Source organism: Pinus tabuliformis, chromosome 1_1 (genome assembly GCF_031772625.1).
Source record: "Pinus tabuliformis cultivar Carrire ecotype Pingquan chromosome 1_1, CPIR1, whole genome shotgun sequence".
Lineage (NCBI taxonomy): Eukaryota > Viridiplantae > Streptophyta > Pinopsida > Pinales > Pinaceae > Pinus > Pinus tabuliformis.
The window spans coordinates 649,186,167-649,207,342 of NC_142297.1; the positions used below are offsets into that span (position 1 = coordinate 649,186,167).

The 21,176-nt window shown below is 36.6% G+C and overlaps 2 protein-coding genes and 2 pseudogenes across 2 annotated transcripts; 1 reads left to right on the forward strand and 3 right to left on the reverse strand.

Moving 5' to 3' along the window:
- Window positions 1-203: 203 nt before the first annotated feature.
- On the reverse strand, window positions 204-782 carry LOC149215057 (pentatricopeptide repeat-containing protein At2g33680 pseudogene; annotated as a pseudogene).
- Window positions 783-4,013: 3,231 nt separating this feature from the next.
- Window positions 4,014-5,615, reverse strand: LOC149215058 (pentatricopeptide repeat-containing protein At2g13600 pseudogene; annotated as a pseudogene).
- Window positions 5,616-5,794: 179 nt separating this feature from the next.
- Window positions 5,795-9,488, reverse strand: LOC149215059 (pentatricopeptide repeat-containing protein At1g11290, chloroplastic-like). Its single transcript, XM_089389605.1, has 7 exons — window positions 9,361-9,488; window positions 8,828-9,051; window positions 7,332-8,674; window positions 7,114-7,178; window positions 6,312-6,385; window positions 6,107-6,153; window positions 5,795-5,854 (listed from the first exon to the last, which is right to left on the reverse strand). The coding sequence occupies exons 1-7, from the start codon at window positions 9,486-9,488 to the stop codon at window positions 5,795-5,797; spliced, it is 1,941 nt and encodes a 646-aa protein (XP_089245731.1).
- A 1,564-nt stretch (window positions 9,489-11,052) lies between these two features.
- Window positions 11,053-11,535, forward strand: LOC149215060 (protein SRC2-like). Its single transcript, XM_089389606.1, has one exon. It carries the CDS (start codon window positions 11,053-11,055, stop codon window positions 11,533-11,535), a length of 483 nt encoding a protein of 160 aa, XP_089245732.1.
- The last annotated feature ends 9,641 nt before the right edge of the window (window positions 11,536-21,176 follow it).

Below are 21,176 nucleotides of genomic sequence, written 5' to 3' on the forward strand. Positions count from 1 at the left end.
TCGTTTAACAATACACCCATCACCATTGACAATCAAAATACTGATCATAACTTTATAATCCAAACACAATTTTTTTAACATTTAAATATATTTATTTCAATTTCTTTTAACATTTAAATATATTTACGCCGTAAGGCGTTTCCTTCTGAGATTAACTCCCCAAATTGCTTTCGTGTCAAAACATGTGCCATTGGATTTTAGTGTTAGACGATTAGGTAATTCTTATCCGTTGATTTGAATTGACTGTTCGTTCGATCCTGCACTAACTGCGACTGTTCGTGCGATCCTGCAATAACTGTCCACTGTCGTGCCTCATCTGTTCTTCCATTCTCTGCATATCCCACAATCATAGAATTCCATGACAGCACATTACTTTCACACATCCTCTCAAAGAACAGGTGCGCATCATCAATTTCCCCACATTTCGCATACATACTAACAAGGACATTGCCCACGTTTACATTTGACACAAAACCAGTTTTGACAGTGTGAGCATGGATTTGCTTGCCATCTTCAAGGGCTGCTAGGCTCGTGCATATGCCCAGGACACAAGTTAGGTTGGACTGGTTAGGAATTGTACAAGTACTAAGCATTCGGGAAAAGAATTCCAATGCATCTTTGCCATGCTCATTCCGGGCATATCTTGCGATCACTGAAGTCCACGAAACTACATCTCGTTCAGGCATTGTATCAAACAGTTGCCGTGCATTATCTATGCTTCCACATTTGGCATACATGTTAATTGCTGCATTACCCACAGAAATATCAAATTGAAAACCCATTTTAATACTGTCAGCATGGACCTGCTTGCCTGGTAGCAAGACTTCAATGCTGGCACATGCACTCAAAACACCGGTGAATGTAAATTAGTTCCGGTAAACACACCCCTCATGCATACAGGAAAAGAGATCCAATGACTCTTGAAAGCATCCCTATCCTATTCACATTTGTTTCCTCTGGATTATACAAACGATGGACCATAAATTCCAATAAGCAATGAGGGATAAGAAAAAGCAATAACCTGCAGAAGGATAAGAAAAAGAAATCAGCAATGAGGGATTGTGAATCTTAACAATGTTCGTCAACCGTGTTCCTACAGAAAGATTGATCAAAAGTTTGAATTTAGCTTGTTTTGAAAGTTTGAAGTTTTGAACTCTTATCAACCTACAATATAGCTGCTTATTGATGGATGCATCCTAAACCGTGTTCCTACAGAAAGATTGATCAAAAGTTTGAATTTAGCTTGTTTTGAAAGTTTGAAGTTTTGAACTGTTATCAACCTACAATATAGCTGCTTATTGATGGATGCATCCTAGCGAGGTTTGTCTTCCCTGTAACATCAAAAAAAAAAAATTGGAAGTGTACCATTTTTAAATTTAGTTTACTTTACCCTAATGTGATGCATAAATTCAAATTCCATTTATATCTATTCAGTTGGAATTTGGATTTCTGTTAAACACCATTGTTTACACAAGATCAGAAAATATGATGCTGTGTTCTGTGACTTTCTCCTGGTATGTGCCAAAACTCAAATCAGAAAAACTTAAAAGTTCAAGTTCATCACTTTCAAAAATGTTTAGCCACAAGCTTTCTTCTGTTAATAGAAATTATTAGATAGGCTTAAGATGCATGATCAGAAAAACAATGGTGTTTAACCGAGATCCAAAAATCTATGAGAGAAGAACCCAATAATACAAGAGCTTCTGTCAGAAGTAGCAGACATACCTAGGCATCAAAGATATTCAGTTGTTTCATTGTTTCCTGTTAATGTGATAGAAATCAAGCTCTTCTAATATGTTTATACTAAGAATGGCATGAAAAGTTGTCCTAAAGGTGACATGCCATTTGAGAAGTGTTCTCACATAAATCTTGTACCTTGATTTAAAAATAAACAGGTCTGTGTTGTTGATGGCACCGTTTATATATCAGATAATATTTTGCAGTTTTGAACCTGTTGTCATTTCTCCAATATTACATCATAAATGAAGAATTAATCTTCCCTGTAACATCAAAAAAAAAATTGTAAGTGTACGATTTTTAAATTTCGTTTAATCACATTAAATTTCTTTGATATTTTTATTTGTATCATTAATTGAACAACACTGGATTATGCTAGAGTCAAAACAAACCCCATTAAATTTCTTTAATGTATTTACTTAATTTTTTATTTGGATTTATGCTCAGAGTCAAAACAGACCATATTAATTTATTTAATTTTTTATTCGTGTTACTAATTGAGCCATTCTGGATTTATGATCGGAGTTCAAACAAACTTTTCCAAGGCAAATCATTTTTGGCTTTTTGTTTTGTTAGATTCATAAATTATAGACATCCTTAATAAATATGTATCTTAATAAATATGTATTTGGAATGTCTGTAGATTCATATAGAGATTGCTTGAAAACATGGGAAAGGTTTGAAAAAATGTCTGTCTCTTACCTTTGGGAAAGCTCCGTTCATAGAGTACTCGACACAAGATCAGAAAATATGATGCTGCGTTTTGTGAAAGTAGCAGACATACCTAGGCATCAAAGATATTCAGCTGTTTCATTGTTTCCTGTTAATGTGATAGAAATTAAGCTCTTCTAATATGTTTATACTAAGAATGGCATGAAAAGTTGTCCTAAAGGTGACATGCCATTTGAGAAGTGTTCTCACATAAATCCTGTACCTTGATTTAAAAATAAACAGGTCTGTGTTGTTGATGGCACCGTTTATATATCAGATAATATTTTGCAGTTTTGAACCTGTTGTCATTTCTCCAATATTACATCATAAATGAAGAATTAATCTTCCCTGTAACATCAATTTTTTTTTTTTTGTAAGTGTACCATTTTTAAATTTAGTTTAATCACATTAAATAATTTGATATTTTCATTTGTATCATTAATTGAACAACACTGGATTATGCTAGAGTCAAAACAGACCCCATTGAATTTCTTTAATGTATTTACTTAATTTTTTATTTGGATTTATGCTCAGAGTCAAAACAGACCATATTAATTTATTTAATTTTTTATTCGTGTTACTAATTGAGCCATTCTGGATTTATGATCGGAGTTCAAACAAACTTTTCCAAGGCAAGTCATTTTTGGCTTTTTGTTTTGTTAGGTTCATAAATTATAGACATCCTTAATAAATATGTATCTGGAATGTCTGTAGATTCATATAGAGATTGCTTGAAAACATGGGAAAGGTTTGAAAAAATGTCTGTCTCTTACCTTTGGGAAAGCTCCGTTCATTGAGTACTCGACACAAGATCAGAAAATATGATGCTGCGTTCTGTGACTTTCTCCTGGTATGTGCCAAAACTCAAATCAGAAAAACTTAAAAGTTCAAGTTCATCACTTTCAAAAATGTTTAGCCACAAGCTTTCTTCTGTTAATAGAAATTATTAGATAGGCTTAAGATGCATGAGCAGAAAAACAATGGTGTTTAACAGAGATCCAAAAATCTATGAGAGAAGAACCCAATAATACAAGAGCTTCTGTCAGAAGTAGCAGACATACCTAGGCATCAAAGATATTCAGTTGTTTCATTGTTTCCTGTTAATGTGATAGAAATCAAGCTCTTCTTAAATGTTTATACTAAGAATGGCATGAAAAGTTGTCCTAAAGGTGACATGCCATTTGAGAAGTGTTCTCACATAAATCCTATACCTTGATTTAAAAATAAACAGGTCTGTGTTGTTGATGGCACCGTTTAAGATAATATTTTGCAGTTTTGAACCTGTTGTCATTTCTCCAATATTACATCATAAATGAAGAATTAATGAATGAGGGGAGTTTAAATTATTATCATAGATAAATCATAATCCCCCGAAAATCAAATTCCACAATTGAGATAATGGAATCAGTATGCATCGAGAGCAACAATTTCACCCCCGATGAATTTGTTGTGGCAATCACAACAAATTCAAAGGTTTGTGACTATACAAGTAAGCAACCATGGAACTGTATTATCAAGCCCTAAGGCAACGTCCAGCTTCTCACTGTGGTGACAACGAAACTCTGTTACTTGCGCTGCTCCTCCACATCAAGCAGTACATATTTTGTGTCAGGCATATATCCTGCCTCCTTCATTCGCTTAGACAAGTGATCCAGCATTGCATAAATTCTTTCTGACTGTGGGTGTGATCTATCTCCTACAATAAATTTGTGCGCCACATTCTTGATTTCAATCCAACTACATCCAGGATTCTTCTTTATCTCCCTATCTTTCATCATTCTTCTCACCTTTGCAACATCATCCCACTTGCCTGCAGCATCATAAATATTTGACAGCAAGACATAGGTAGCTGCATTTTGAGGTTCCAAATCAAAAAGGTGTTCCGCTGCACGTCTGCCTATATCAAGGTTTCCATGGACTCTGCAAGCACCAAGCAAGGCCTTCCACAGAATAGCATCAGGCTCATAAGGGACGGAGTTGATAAGGTCCTCTGCTTCATCCAAGTGCCCTGAACGACCAAGAATATCTACCATGCAGACATAGTGCTCCACTCTTGGTCTAATACCATGATGCTGACTCATGGATAAGAAATAGTGCCAGCCTTTGTCCACTAGGCCTGTATGACTACATGCAGCCAGAACACCAAGAAATGTAACGTGATTTGGAGTCAAGCCTGCTTGTTGCATTTCTTCAAAGAGTAGTAATGCCTCCCTACCATGTCCATGCTGAGCATATGCTGATATAATTGTCGTCCATAAGACCGTGTCAGGTTTGTAAATTTTATCAAATGATAGCCGTGCATAATCTAGGTTCCCACATTTAGCATACATATCAACTATGGCACTTCTCACAAAAACATCTGACTCGAATCCCACTTTGATTATTTGAGCATGAACCTGTTTGCCCTGTTCCAGGGTTGCTAGGCCAGCACATGAACTTAAAACAACTGCCCAGGTGGAGTTATTAGGTTTCACACAAGATTGTCCCATTCGAGAAAAAAGCTGCAGGGCTTCCTCATCTTGTCCATTCTGAACATATCCTGTAAGGACAGCAGTCCATGATATGACATTTGCCTCGGGCATTTTCTCAAATAGTACCCGGGCATCAAATGTTTTTTTATTCCGAGCATATCCCACAATCATCACATTCCAAGATTCCACATATCTTTCAGGCATTTCATCAAAGAGCTGACGTGCCTCATCTGTTCTTCCATTCTCTGCATATCCGACAATCATAGAATTCCATGACAGCACATTACTTTCACACATCCTCTCAAAGAACAGGCGCGCATCATCAATTTCCCCACATTTCGCATACATACTAACAAGGACATTGCCCACGTTTACATTTGACACAAAACCAGTTTTGACAGTGTGAGCATGGATTTGCTTGCCATCTTCAAGGGTTGCTAGGCTCGTGCATATGCCTAGGACACAAGTTAGGTTGGACTGGTTAGGCATTGTACCAGTACTAAGCATTCGGGCAAAGAATTCCAATGCATCTTTGCCATGCTCATTCCGGGCATATCCTGCGATCACTGAAGTCCACGAAACTACATCTTGTTCAGGCATTGTATCAAACAGTTGCCGTGCATTATCTATGCTTCCACATTTGGCATACATGTTAATTGCTGCATTACCCACAGAAATATCAAATTGAAAACCCATTTTAATACTGTCAGCATGGACCTGCTTGCCTGGTAGCAAGACTTCAAGGCTGGCACATGCACTCAAAACACCGGTGAATGTAAATTAGTTCCGGTAAACACACCCCTCATGCATACAGGAAAAGAGATCCAATGACTCTTGAAAGCATCCCTATCCTATTCACATTTGTTTCCTCTGGATTATACAAACGATGGACCATAAATTCCAATAAGCAATGAGGGATAAGAAAAAGCAATAACCTGCAGAAGGATAAGAAAAAGCAATCAGCAATGAGGGATTGTGAATCTTAACAATGTTCGTCAACCATGTTCCTATAGAAAGATTGATCAAAAGTTTGAATTTAGCTTGTTTTGAAAGTTTGAAGTTTTGAACTCTTATCAACCTACAATATAGCTGCTTATTGATGGACCGTGTTCCTACAGAAAGATTGATCAAAAGTTTGAATTTAGCTTGTTTTGAAAGTTTGAAGTTTTGAACTCTTATCAACCTACAATATAGCTTCTTATTGATGGATGCATCCTAGCGAGGTTTGTCTTCCCTGTAACATCAAAAAAAAAAAATTGTAAGTGTACCATTTTTAAATTTAGTTTACTTTACCCTAATGTGATGCATAAATTCAAATTCCATTTATATCTATTCAGTTGGACATTATATTTGTTTTGTCAGCCTACTTGCTTTAAAATGTCTGTCTCTTACCTTTGGGAAAGCTCCGTTCATAGAGTACTCGACACAAGATCAGAAAATATGATGCTGCGTTCTGTGACTTTCTCCTGGTATGTGCCAAAACTCAAATTAGAAAAACTTAAAAGTTCAAGTTCATCACTTTCAAAAATGTTTAGCCACAAGCTTTCTTCTGTTAATAGGAAATATTAGATAGGCTTAAGATGCATGAGCAGAAAAACAATGGTGTTTAACAGAGATCCAAAAATCTATGAGAGAAGAACCCAATAATACAAGAGCTTCTGTCAAAAGTAGCAGACATACCTAGGCATCAAAGATATTCAGCTGTTTCATTGTTTCCTGTTAATGTGATAGAAATCAAGCTCTTCTAATATGTTTATACTAAGAATGGCATGAAAAGTTGTCCTAAAGGTGACATGCCATTTGAGAAGTGTTCTCACATAAATCCTGTACCTTGATTTAAAAATAAATAGGTTTGTGTTGTTGATGGCACCGTTTATATATCAGATAATATTTTGCAATTTTGAACCTGTTGTCATTTCTCAAATATTACATCATAAATGAAGAATTAATGAATGAGGGAAGTTTAAATTATTATCATAGATAAATCATAATCCCCCGAAAATCAAATTCCACAATTGAGATAATGGAATCAGTATGCATCGAGAGCAACAATTTCACCCCCGATGAATTTGTTGTGGCAATCACAACAAATTCAAAGGTTTGTGACTATACAAGTAAGCAACCATGGAACTGTATTGTCAAGCCCTAAGGCAACGTCCAGCTTCTCACTGTGGTGACAACGAAACTCTGTTACTTGCGCTGCTCCTCCACATCAAGCAGTACAGATTTTGTGTCAGGCATATATCCTGCCTCCTTCATCTGCTTAGACAAGTGATCCAGAATTGCATAAATTCTTTCTGACTCTGGGTGTGATCTATCTCCTACAATAAATTTGTGTGCCACATTCTTGATTTCAATCCAACTACATCCAGGATTCTTCTTTATCTCCCTATCTTTCATCATTCTTCTCACCTTTGCAACATCATCCCACTTGCCTGCAGCAGCATAAATATTTGACAGCAAGACATAGGCAGCTGCATTTTGAGGTTCCAAATCAAAAAGGTGTTCTGCTGCACGTCTACCTATATCAAGGTTTCCATGGACTCTGCAAGCACCAAGCAGGGCCTTCCACAGAATAGCATCAGGCTCATAAGGGATGGAGTTGATAAGGTCCTCTGCTTCATCCAAGTGCCCTGAACGACCAAGAATATCTACCATGCAGACATAGTGCTCCACTCTTGGTCTAATACCATGATGCTGACTCATGGATAAGAAATAGTGCCAGCCTTTGTCCACTAGGCTTGTATGACTACATGCATCCAGAACACCAAGAAATGTAACGTGATTTGGAGTCAAGCCTGCTTGTTGCATTTCTTCAAAGAGTAGTAATGCCTCCCTGCCATGTCCATGCTGAGCATATGCTGATATAATTGTGGTCCATAAGACCGTGTCAGGTTTGTAAATTTTATCAAATGATAGCCGTGCATAATCTAGGTTCCCACATTTAGCATACATATCAACTATGGCACTTCTCACAAAAACATTTGACTCGAATCCCACTTTGATTATTTGAGCATGAACCTGTTTGCCCTGTTCCAGGGTTGCTAGGCCAGCACATGAACTTAAAACAACTGCCCAGGTGGAGTTATTAGGTTTCACACAAGATTGTCCCATTCGAGAAAAAAGCTGCAGTTCTTCCTCATCTTGTCCATTCTGAACATATCCTGTAAGGACAACAGTCCATGATATGACATTTTCCTCGGGCATTTTCTCAGATAGTACCCGGGCATCAAATGTTTTTTTATTCCGAGCATATCCCACAATCATCACATTCCAAGATTCCACATATCTTTCAGGCATTTCATCAAAGAGCTGTCGTGCCTCATATGTTCTTCCATTCTCTGCATATCCCACAATCATAGAATTCCATGACAGCACATTGCTTTCACACATCCTCTCAAAGAACAGGCGCGCATCATCAATTTCCCCACATTTCGCATACATACTAACAAGGACATTGCCCACGTTTACATTTGACACAAAACCAGTTTTGACAGTGTGAGCATGGATTTGCTTGCCATATTCAAGGGCTGCTAGGCTCGTGCATATGCCCAGGACACAAGTTAGGTTGGACTGGTTAGGCATTGTACCAGTACTAAGCATTCGGGCAAAGAATTCCAATGCATCTTTACCATGCTCATTCCGAGCATATCCTGTGATCACTGAAGTCCACGAAACTACATCTCGTTCAGGCATTGTATCAAACAGTTGTCGTGCATTATCTATGCTTCCACATTTGGCATACATGTTAATTGCTGCATTACCCACAGAAATATCAAATTGAAAACCCATTTTAATACTGTCAGCATGGACCTGCTTGCTTGGTAGCAAGACTTCAAGGCTGGCGCATGCACTCAAAACACCGGTGAATGTAAATTAGTTCCGGTAAACACACCCCTCATGCATACAGGAAAAGAGATCCAATGACTCTTGAAAGCATCCATTCTTGGCATATCCGGTAATAATCGAAGTCCATGACACAGCATCTCGTTTGGGCATTTTCTCAAATAATTGGCTTGCATCCTCCATGCGTCCAATCTGAGCATATCCTGCTATCATTGTATTCCATGAAACTACATTTCGTTCAGGCATTTTGTCGAACAACTTTCGGCCGTCCTCTAATTTACTATTCCTGACATATGCAGCTAGAATCGCATTCCTGAACTTTTTACTAACGTAGGGCTTTATGCCTTCCAGTATTTGAACGAGGGTGATTAATGTGGTTAAGCACTGTATCAACCACTAAGTTAGGCATGTCTGACTTCTTCTTTTCTTTTATAGATTCTCATGAGATTCAAGGTTTTTGATAATATGCCCTCATTTAAAAGTTCATGACTCGGTAATCTTTCCTCTATTCATTTGAAGACTAGCCATGAGAGACAAGATGGGTAGGTGAAAGTGGCTTGCTGCTACAGTTTCTACCAAGTTTTCATTTTCTTACATAGTGGTTTGCCCAAAGGTGGGCTGGTGTGGCCCCACAAGGGGCCATTGATCAGCTGATGCTGTCATGGCTGTTAAGCTGGGTTGGTGTGGCCCCGCAAGGGGCCACTGATCTACTGATGCTGTCATGGCTGTTAAGTTGGGCTGGTTGGTCACATGGTGAGATAGAGTCTATGGAAGCACCTACCTTATGAATGTTGGTTAATGCTTGACAATTGAAGTATAAAGGAAGCATCTGTGGTCTTCCTTGTACTTACTGTTATCCTTCCTTAGATTGGAAGGTGGTTTATGCTTGGCACTTAAAAAGTATAAAGGAAGCATCTGTCGTTTTCAAGCCACAATATCAATTCCTTTTCTTTTACAACACTAACCATCTCTATCTCCAGTTCATGTTTCTTTTGAATATGTTTACAAAAACCTAGTTGTTCCGCTTTTTTCTTTACATTTTGAAGCTTCTTAGAAAGGATTCACATTTTTGTTCATGTAATGTGAGTATCTTCATTTCACTAATACTGGATTTTATTTTCTATGTCTGGGTTGCCAAACTGCACTTGTTCAAATGAAAATGGTATGTTTTTAGGCCTCTTCGTTTGAGAGGTCTAGATTCCAGATAGATAGGCAAGTGATCTGAAAGAATTACTTTGAAACTTCACATTTTTGTTCATGTAATGTGAGTGTCTTCATTTCACTAATACTGGATTTTATTTTCTATGTCTGGGTTGCCAAACTGCAGCTGTTCAAATGAAAATGGTATGTTTTTAGGCCTCTTCGTTTGAGAGGTCTAGACTCCAGATAGATAGGCAAGTGATCTGAAAGAATTACTTTGAAGCTAAAAAATTCACAAGGCTTTCCTAATCTTGCAGAAAATGGTTCGTCCATATTAAGTCATAAGGATGAATACCAAGCGAGATAATAATCAGCTAATGGAAGTGACTATTGTTGAAAAATATTTCTAACTCTCGTTTTACTTTGACATTATTATATAATCAAGAAAATGTGGGAAAGAAGGCTATATTACAAGCCCATTAGATGAAGTTGGGGTAGATTTTATGGTTTGAAACTAACTCAACTGAAATTTTCTACATTGTTTTTATCAATATGAAAGCCTGAGAAGATAGGTGCAGGTGAAGCAATGGAGTTTTGAAATGGGTATATTTTATAGTCTAACACTAACAACCAAAATTTTCTACATTGCTTTTATCAATATGAGATTCTGAGAAGATAGGTGCAGGTGAAGCAATGGAGTTTTGAAATGGGTAGATTTTATAATCTAAAACTAACTCAAGCAAAATTTTGTACATTGTTTTTATGAATATGAGAGCCTGAGACTATAGGTGCGGGTGAAGTAATGGAGTTTTGAAATGGAAATCACAACAATAAAATTCTAAAATGAAACAACAAATGGATTTGGTACAATTTTTTTTTTGTTTGTTCCATTATTGTTGTATCTATGAATGGGTTTTTCTGCTTCTTGGCTTCGATCATGACCATTTGGGGTGGCCTTCTGCACTGATTTCCATCTGCTTTCATCATCATGAGCTAGAGAGTCTATGATGTGTTTTGTCTTATAAGTCAGTTCTATACAATGTTCAGATTTCAAAAGATTTCATTCATGGCGTTTCTGCTCCTATAATTTCAATCAGGGTGGTCTCTGAATATTGCGTTTCCTTGTGCAGTAAATTCACTCTACATCATGGGGGAAGCTTACACACAGCTGGAGCTTAACATCATCTCAGCTCAAGATCTAAAGGAGATGCATCTTTTTGGCATGATGCAGACCTACTATGTTGTATGGATCAATTTCGAGAAAAAACTGACGACGCAAATTGACAGAACAGGGGGCGCAAACCCTACTTGGAACGACAAGGCCATATTGAGAGTGGAAGAGAGTTTGCTCCACTGTGAAACCTCTGCTGTGATTATGGAGATATATTGCGTGGGTTGCCTCAGGGATACCCTGCTAGGCACTATGAGGGTCTTACTTTCCACTCTCCTCAAGGGCTACGGGAGCACAGATTTCAGTGGGATGAGTTTCTTGGCACTGCAGGTCCGTCGTCCTTCTGGTCACCCACGGGACATTCTCAACCTTGGCACCATGATTCTTGATGGAGTAGATCTTCACAGAATGAACAGATTCATCCCTGCAACTGGGGGGCTGTGGGTTTCAGAGATTTGATGGGGAATCCTATCCAACCCAGGCCTTCATTTGTGAGAAAATTACTGTCCATTGAACCTAATAATGTTGTTGATGCCCAAGAATAGCAATCCCACTGTCAAGACTTCAACAATAGTGCATGCAAGGAACAGGGCAAAGCTCAAGAAAAGCAAAAATATGGTGGTGAGATGGTTGAGAAGGAGAAGGAGAAACTTGTTGGCTGCTATCAGATTCTCATGGCCCCAAAATTGAAAAGGAATAAAGTTGGATTGAAGAATGGGGCTGCAAAAATTCATCTCAGTCCATCTGACAATAACATCTGTGCCAAGGAAGATCAAGATCCTATTGTGGCTTACAACAAAGCAATAGCAATTTATGCATAGTGTTATCATTAATAATATTATTGTGCAAGAATACGCTGGTTTTCTATTATTATATTCTTTGTGCAAGTGCCTTCAATTCCTAGTTGATTTGTGAAGTTCTTATTATGGCATACATAAAAATTTTGAAAATCATGAGCCACTGTGGATGAAAGACTGGTTTATGTAAAAGTTTGAATAGATATATGAATCTGAAAAGGGCAAGTTCACTGCCTTCAATCTGCTACTTCGATATATATTCTTAGCCTATGTGGATGAACATTGGTTTGTGTAAAAGTTTGAATAGATATGAGTCTGAATTTTGCAATGGGCATGTTCAGTGCCTTCAGTCTGCTACTTTGATAGATAGTCTTAGCCACTGTGGATCACACATTGGTTTGTTTAAAAATTTGAATAGATATATAAGTCTCAAATGGGCAAGTTCAGTGCCTTCAGTCTGCTACTTTGATATATACTCTTAGCCACTGTGAATGAAATATTGGTTTGTGTAGAAATTTGAGTAGATATATGAGTGAATTGGGCAATTTCAGTGCCTTCAGTCTTTGATATATACTACTCTTAGCCACTGTGGATGAAATATTGGTTTATGTAAACATTTGAATAGATATACCATATATGAGTCTGAAATGGGCAAATTCAGTGCCTTCAGTCTGCTGCTTTGATATATATAGAGTATATATATTTGTTTACCGGATGATCACTGCGTTTTTAACTTATGTCCATTAATCAAATCGATCTTTCAAAGACACAATAGGCTTTCCTAATCTTGCAGAAAATGGTCCGTCCATATTAAGCCATAAGGATGAAAACCAAGCGAGATAATAATAATCTAATGCAAGTGACTATTGTTGAAAAATATTTCTAACTCTCGTTTTACTTTGACATTATTTTATAATCAAGAAAATGTGGGAAAGAAGGCTATATTACAAGCCCATTAGATGAAGTTGGGGTAGATTTTATGGTTTGAAACTAACTCAACCAAAATTTTCTACATTGTTTTTATCAATATGAAAGCCTGAGAAGATAGGTGCAAGTGAATCAATGGAGTTTTGAAATCAATGAAGGGATATTGCATTTTCTAGCAAAAATGCCATCATCCACAACCAATTAACCAATTCTTTCTTCCTATGTAGCATCCTTGCTTTGACATAAGTTGGACAGAGATGAGGACTTACACCGACATTCCATATTCAACAGCTCTACTTAGACATTGACATAACTCATATAGACATCTCTATGATTGGGACTCAACAACAGACAAACTCTGTTGTCAACTCAGCTGCTTATGAAATGGCCAGAGTCTTCTTAAAAATTTCAATATTTCTACAGTTGAGGATTGTAGCAAAGCTCAGGGATCAAACTTAACTCCATGCTTATGAGGCATCCACGTTCTCACAGTTACTTGCAGCTCATTCTCAGTTTTAATGGGAAGGTGATATATGGTGTATTATTGTTGTAGTGGCAGGGGATGGATTTTAATTGTTGGTTGGACCAAAAGAAATTGGTGCAAATCAATATTAATTAGTTATTGATAATTTTGCCCACTGAGTTCCCTGAGGTCGAGTATAATGCTTTCCTTGCTTATCAAAGAATATTGCTTATCAAAGAGTATTGATTCCTTTTCAATAGGAGTAGCATGTGAGTGTCACTTTTATAAAGAAGATTCTTTTTATTATTAATAAAAATATGGATAGTTAGTTTCATTTTAAAGGGTTATAAATATGAGTTATAAATACAAGACTTAAAAGGTTGTAAATATTTCAAGGGTTGTAAATATGAGTTATTAATTGTTTTTACTCAAAACATGATAAATAGCAATTTAGCAATTTCTTTTTAGTTGAGTGACTCAAATTCATGTTTCTTTAGGTTGACGGTAAACCCACTAAAGTGGAAAAAATTGTGATTCCAATAATTAGAGGGATTGTCATCATGGGGTGATAAGAAATTTAATATTCCAAGAAGAGGAGGTAGTAGTAGATTCTAAATAAATTAGCAATGCAATAACATAAATGTTTGCAACAAATTTAAAGAGATCCACCTTGTTGAGTAATGCACACACTACATGGATAATGGATTTCCGCACTTTATGCCTTACGGCATTTTCTTTGCAACATCTGGTGCAAATGCTAGTTATTCCTTCTTTCCCCTATGAAGACATTTTTTAGCATTTAAATATATTTATTTCTTCTTTCACCTATGAAGACGTCTTTAAACATTTATTTTTCTATTCCTCTCGAGCAAAAAAATATAATTACTACCGAAACAATGCAGTAGTCTTTAACGCGACTTTTTGAAAGCCTTTCCGGCATTTTTTCCGGTGAAAATCCGGCAGTAATTTATTGGAATCCAAGTTTGATAGCTAATTTCTGCACAATGAAAGCGTCCCAGGGGTTTTTCAGGGTGCTGAATCCAAATATGCAGTTAAAAAACCATTTTAACTGCAACAAATCATGATTTCATCTCAATTTCTTCCGCCGGATTCCCGGAATCTCAAAAAGTCGCATTATAGACAACTCCCCGAAACAATAAGTGCAGTCGGTTGACAACTCCAATGGAAAAGCGTCCCGACTTTCCATATAGATTCTTGAAAAGTTATTTATTAAAGCTATGAAAGGAAAACGAGATTTGGAGCCAGTGGAATTGTTCCGAAAAATTTTGGAATTTTGGAATTTCAAAAATTTTAAGTGTCTTATTTATCTATTCAAAAATTTAAATATTTTTTGAATTTTTTTACCGAGATTCCAATCACTTTTGGCCTGCCAGCAATTCGTCCCGCTGTACACGTATTTTCTCAGATCCCGTATCATTATAATGGCAGACAACATAAACATCGTAGACTACGTCGATTCACTGGTTCGCTGGATCGCAAACGATATCATCCGCATCCCTCAAGATTCCAGCGCCCTTCGGGAACGTATCATTGTTCTTCGCCGCAATTGCGAGTATAGTAGCGACAACATATCCCTGTTGCATTCTGTGGAAGGATTCGACAGGCTTCTGGGAGTGCTGGGCAGGGATTTTGATGGTAATGGGATTAGAAACTGGCACGGTATAGATGATAGGCGGGAAACCCAAAATTTGTGCCGAGAGATAATTAAACTATTGGAGATTTTAGAGTTTGTCCCACGCGAACCGTACTTTCTTTCCCCGACATTGTGTGGCATCATGCGTATGGTTTACTTTGAGGGCAGTCGCCGGAGTGACAAGGATAGAGTCGTGCGCATCTTGCACTCATTGCTTTTGGTCCATGCCTCTCTCGATGTGCAGATACCTTTGCGGGTGCCTTTGTTCCATGCCTACTACGATATCATCAAACACCACTTGGATGATCCATTATCGCGGACTAGTGAGCTCTCCCTGTGTGCAGATGTTACGGGTTTGCTTCTTTCGCGATATTACTACGATCCCACACGTACTTCATACCCTTTGTCTCATGCGCTTCGTACAATTGTATCTCGGATTTATGAGGCATGCCGATATGAGGGATTTGAGAATGAAGAATTTGTCGAAGAGTGCGCGGTCCTGGAGAAAGTTATGAAACTTCTGTGTCGGTTCTGCATGAGATATGGATTCCCGGCAGTTTTGGAACTTGGTAGCAACGAATGTGGGGTGATGGCGCAAATCACAAAGATTTTAAAGCATGCCCTCTTGCATCGGCGACCGGGTGCCCGATCGTTCAATGCCAGGCACCTGCTGTATGCGTTGGTGATGGCTAAATACATTTACGAGTGTCCAGGCGGGGACACTGCTGCAGGTCCCGAAGACGTGAAAGTTGTGTTGGATTTCTGCATGAGCGATTTGCCCAATCGTTACCTCTTCAATGGTCGTAGGAGGTTGAAGGATTTAGTCGATCAAATGGTGCCCAGTGTCCTAAACAGTTTCCATGCTGAGTATGTACTCAATAATTGGAATAGGATGGCGGGTGTCCATTCAAACCAATAAGATAAAGCGATTAATTGACATATTTTGATATTTATTTTTATGTTTTAGGAAAATTACAGAAGCATTTCGGGATTAATCAGTGAATGTATAAGTATTGCTGGATTCTCATATTTATCTCTTTAATCAATTAAAGAGATTAGTACCGTTACAAATATTTTCAAATTTATAATGATTAAATATATTAAAATTTATAATGGTTGTGAGTAATAATTGAATAATTTAAGAGTAAATGTTTTTTTATGGGAAATATATTTTTTTTTATAGAATTTTGAGAATTATCAATTTTATTTTAAAACTCATGAAAATTAGAGATTATTTTAGAAATATTTATTTTTTTATTCACATTAGTTATTAGTCAAAACACATAAATAATTCTAATTTCCAATATTTAAAAATGAGTGATATATCACTTTCTCATGGGGTTTTGAGCTTTATCAATTTCACTCTGAAACTTATAAATTTAGAAATTATCTTAGAAAAAGTCTTTTTTTATTCATATTAGTAATTAGTCAAAACAGATAAATAATTCTAATTTCCAATTAAAATATTTTTTTTTTAAATATTCAAAAACATAAAAAATTGCATATAAATTTATATTTATCTAATTATTATTAATATGAAATTATTAAACATATTTCAACAATTAGATTAAATTAATAATTATTTTTGAACAACCTTATTTGAAGAGTATCCTTGATTTAGTCTTGTTCAATGTTCACTTCACAGGTGTCATTTTCAAAAGAAAAATAAAATATATGTACATAAAACATAATGTTAACTATAATACAAAAATTTTCACTTCAAGGTCATTTTTAAAAGAAAAATAAAATATATATACATAAATAATTAAATGGAAAAAGATTATTATTTTTTCATTTTTGAATGTATGGAATATGTAAAAAATAAATAAGCAAAGTTAGCTATAATAAAATATTTCAATGTTAAAAAAAAAGAATAATAGAAAGTTAATAAAAATGTGTGAGATTTGTTGGCGTAATGACATGATATTTCATTTACCTGTAAGTCAATATAGTCGTTACTTCGTCTAGAATTTAGTCGTTGCTCTGACTATTTAACATGAATAGCTAGATCTGATTCTTCAACTTGTCTTGATGATGAACCACATTACTTGGTTCGAAACATGTAGACAAATGAAATATCATGTGATTTAGGTCGAAAAATCTCTCATAAAATTGATATGGATCACAAAAGCCTCAATTCAACAAAAATATGTCTATTTTACTTAACTTTTAATATAAACTTAATATGTTTTATTTAAAAGATATTAATAACAGTAATAAAAATTTTTGTACTTAATAAATAAAATATTTCAATGCAATACATATTTCCATAAGTCGCAGGTACCAACCAAGCAAGAGACAGTAGAATCTGGGCCAAATATGTTGAGCAAGAGAAGTGGTAACATAGCACAATTTTTGGCCTAGAAACTACACCCAATGCACTTTTCAGGTCGTTTCTGCACTCGAAATTTTTTCAAAAAACAATTCTTTTTTTTTATTTTTTCCAAGATTGTTGATGTATCCTTACTTTTAAAGCTTCTTGCTTGTCTTTTTCTAACATTTTCACCTCATTTTTTCGCTGGTTTTCTACTCCATTTTCAACAAACTTTTGCCTTTAGATGAGTCCCTAATTCATTAGATATTTTTACCATTTTGTGCATCCTTGAGTTTTTTTTCCCTCTTTTCTTTTGTTGCTTGATTGTATTCTTGTGTGGGGAGCTGTGTGCTTGATAATGATTTCCACTTAAAGAAAAAAAAAACTTTGTTTCTCTTATGAATCACTGCAGCTTACCCCTCTAGATTTGAATTAAAAGTCATAACTTACTCTCAAATTTATTTTCAAATTTCAATTGAACCCAAATTTTTGTTCAGGGTTCATATTATGACAAAGGAGGGTCAATAAGATGATTGGAAATTTTTTCTTAAATAAAGAAGATGCTCATGGATATCCACATGCTCATGGATATGAGCCTACTCAAACTAACGTAAACAAGATCTAACCAGGTAAATGTTAATCGCGGTCGAATAAATTTTAAGACGCAAGGACATAACTTGACCTTTTCATTTTTTAAGAGTTGTGAAAAGGACAAAAAGATGACTCTAGTCGCCTTCGAATGTTTAATGAGCCTGAAGTGACAAGTGCTTAGATGGACCTTTTCTTTTAGGGAGTCCGAAAAGGAACGAAAGTGACTACTCTGGAGAGCTAGGCAAAAGGGTTTACCAAACAAATCCATAAAACTGTATATACACCTTGGCAGTCATATGAAAACCAAGGACTTTCCGTATGGCAGTAAATCTTCCCGAACGCTGTGTTCGGTGCATTACGGGTTGTGAGGCGGCAGACATGGCTTCCTATGGATAAAGGATGATAACCTAGTGGGGTCTCCCCATACACTCGATGGTACGTGGGAGCTCAAATCCGTGTTAGACCACTATCGAGTCACAGAAGGAGGAATCACCCAACCTTGAGTGAAACAAAAGTGACTGGGTTTTAACGACGCCAGAGCACGTCCCTAGCCTAGACCTCTAAACAGTGTGCGTTATGTTCCAATGCGTTTTTAGGTTCATTCAATTCATTTGAAGGTTGATCTTGTATTAGGTTTCAGTTTTCAGGCCTTACCGTATGTAATCTCTGAAAATTCCTGAAATGCAAACTATATGCCAAAATATGTCATTTCATTCGATGAATGCTAGTTACGAGAGGGTTTGAGGGCTTTCATGCAAACGAAATGATCACAAAACAACAAATAACTTCCCTAATGTGGCTAATGGAAATTAACAAACTTTTCTTTGAGATCACTAATCACTAATCAAAATGAAAAGCTTCTAATTCTCATTAACTAATACAAAGCAAAGAGATTTTTTCTTTTGTTGATGGCAAAGTGCATTAAACAAACTTTGAGAAACGATAACAAACAAATGTGGAAAACCAGTTGACCCTAAACAATTGTGATCTATGTCCGGGTAGTGAAAAGAAATCGAAACAATGTCAAGATTGGTTCAACAACAATCACTTAAACAACCAACCAAAAGCAAGAAAAGGGGAAGGCTCAATCAAACCGATAGAAAGCGGTAAACGAACCTTTGCAAACGAGTAACCAAGCAAACTTGATCCAACAAACTTGGAATAATAAAACTAGGTCACAAAGCAAAAAGGCAAGATTCGCTCAACAAAACTCACAAGAGAGTGCTTCAACCTCCAGACGGTGAATCTTTAAACAAACGAGCCATCTCCTAGACCAAACCAGGAAACCAAGAAACAGATAACTAATCCCCAAATTTTGAAAAGAGACCAAAACAAAAACTCAAGGGAAGAATGAACAAAAAGGGACAAAGGCCGGTTCCAAGCTGTTTAGTCAGTAAACCAAACCGGAGATTGACTGAAGTGGCATTGATCTACTTTGCTAATGCAGAGCAATAGTGTTACGAAGGTTATCTGGCCGTGCTTCAGGCTTCGTCTAAAGTTTACAAATCAAACAACAAGGTAAGCTCCCCAGTGGAGTCGTCAAATTGTTACAGAGGCGATCCCTACTAGCCCAAATAGGGTCTAGCAACAATCAAACAACGCTAACACGCAGGTTCCTAATTGTAAATTAAAGACTGATGATGAGGGCCTACCTAGATTCGAACGCTAGTACTTGTAGAAGAGTCGATGCTCCTATTCCTTTGCTCCGGCTCGTCACAATCCCCACGATCCTCGTGAACAGACACCTGCACATGCAAAGAATGATACAAACACAAGCATAAAATCCAATAGATGCAACTATATATCAGTTAGAAAGGATATAACTCAATCACCATTATAAAGACAATAAGAGTGGAACCATACTGATAGTCATCTATTATTGATAAACAAAGAAGAATACAACCATAGTTCTGACGTCAAATCCTTCTCAAGAGGGTCCAGCTAGCAAGTTCCTCAAGCATTCACCCTTGAGGATAGATCTCCCAAGACAAAACTCTCTCACTCACAAGTTTACACAAGATCAAAACAATTCACAACCTTCCTTAAGCTCTCTAGCAATCCCACACTTGTCACACCAACTACCTATCAAGCTCACAACACTATCAGCAACACTCCAAACACTAAGAATTCCAAAATAGCAGCTCATAGCAATGGTGGAGGCTTAAATAGGAGAAGGAGTCTCCATGAATGGTGGGAAGATGAGCTTATCTCCAAGGAAGGTGGCTCAAATGACGAAACAGACATGCTAGAGAAGGGACGGCGACATATACAAGGCCAACAACCAGGTCTGGAGTCATCTGGAAGGTCGACTGTTAGAACAAACTCGCCCAGACTGGATCATCGCGGGTACATAACTATACTGGAGCGCTGACATCGCTACTACATAACGGGGAAGGTCATGTCATCGTGATCAAATATAAGCAACAGTCGTGTTATCTCATGTAATCTGACTATCGCAGGGATCATGTGTACTTCCACGATGGTAGCGCATTCGGTCTGTTTTGGAGTGCTCATGAGCGCGTTTATTTTTACAACAGTCGCAATGATGCAGAAACTTTGGGAAAGTGGGTCATTTGGCAACATTAGAGAGCATGAACATGAATGATTTGGATTCATGACACAGTAGGAAGACTGGGATGAAGGGAGGGACAAATTATTGTGTAACATACCTTTTACCATTAGCAAGAACTTCTTGCAATATCTTTGTCAAACCTTCCTTCAAACATTCTGTGTATGCTTTTATTTATTCTTTTAATCCATTCATTTCACATTTTATTTATTATTGTAAACCATCCATGTCCCCTTTCCTTTCATCTTTGTTTTCTCTTTGAGAGAGAAAAATTTGTTGTACTTGGTCTTGTAATTTTGATATATCATGTTACTATTCTTCCTCTTCATGAGTCATACTATAGCTTGATGAGGGCTTAATGGGTGTAGAATTATTTTATTTGGGAGGAATTTTAGAACCAAATACTAATATATATGCTTAAATATGCCCTTTTAATCACTTCAAACTGATTTTTCAAATAAACTATGCAAAATTTTAAAAAACACACTTTTTTCATGATTTTTAGGAGCTCGATATTGAAGCAGTTGTAACTCTATAATTTCCAATCTCCAAGGTCTGAAATTTTGTTTTGTGGTATTCCTATGAGTCTAATTTCTAACAATACAAGTTAGACTAATATTTTATTATTCAATATAAAGTAATGCTAGATATCCCATGACGACTCGATTATGGACTAGTTCAGTAGAGAGAAGTTGTATGGGATGCCACATGTCACTGTTTCAACCCGCGGCTCTAAAATTTCTATAACAAAAACTAAATCCTATGATATTTTATCTACTTTTTAC

What these genes read in the sequence shown, in the direction of transcription:
- LOC149215059 (XM_089389605.1), bottom strand. Translation starts at nt 9,488, where the DNA reads ATGACAGCATCAGTAGATCAGTGGCCCCTTGCGGGGCCACACCAACCC. An exon ending in ACCTTTGGGCAAACCACTAT is followed by an intron (nt 9,052 to 9,360) that starts GTAAGAAAATGA and finishes TGCATATGTCAG; the next exon opens with GAATAGTAAATTAGAGGACG. An exon ending in CATCAATAAGAAGCTATATT is followed by an intron (nt 5,855 to 6,106) that starts GTAGGTTGATAA and finishes ATCCTTCTGCAG; the next exon opens with GTTATTGCTTTTTCTTATCC.
- LOC149215060 (XM_089389606.1), top strand. Translation starts at nt 11,053, where the DNA reads ATGGGGGAAGCTTACACACAGCTGGAGCTTAACATCATCTCAGCTCAA.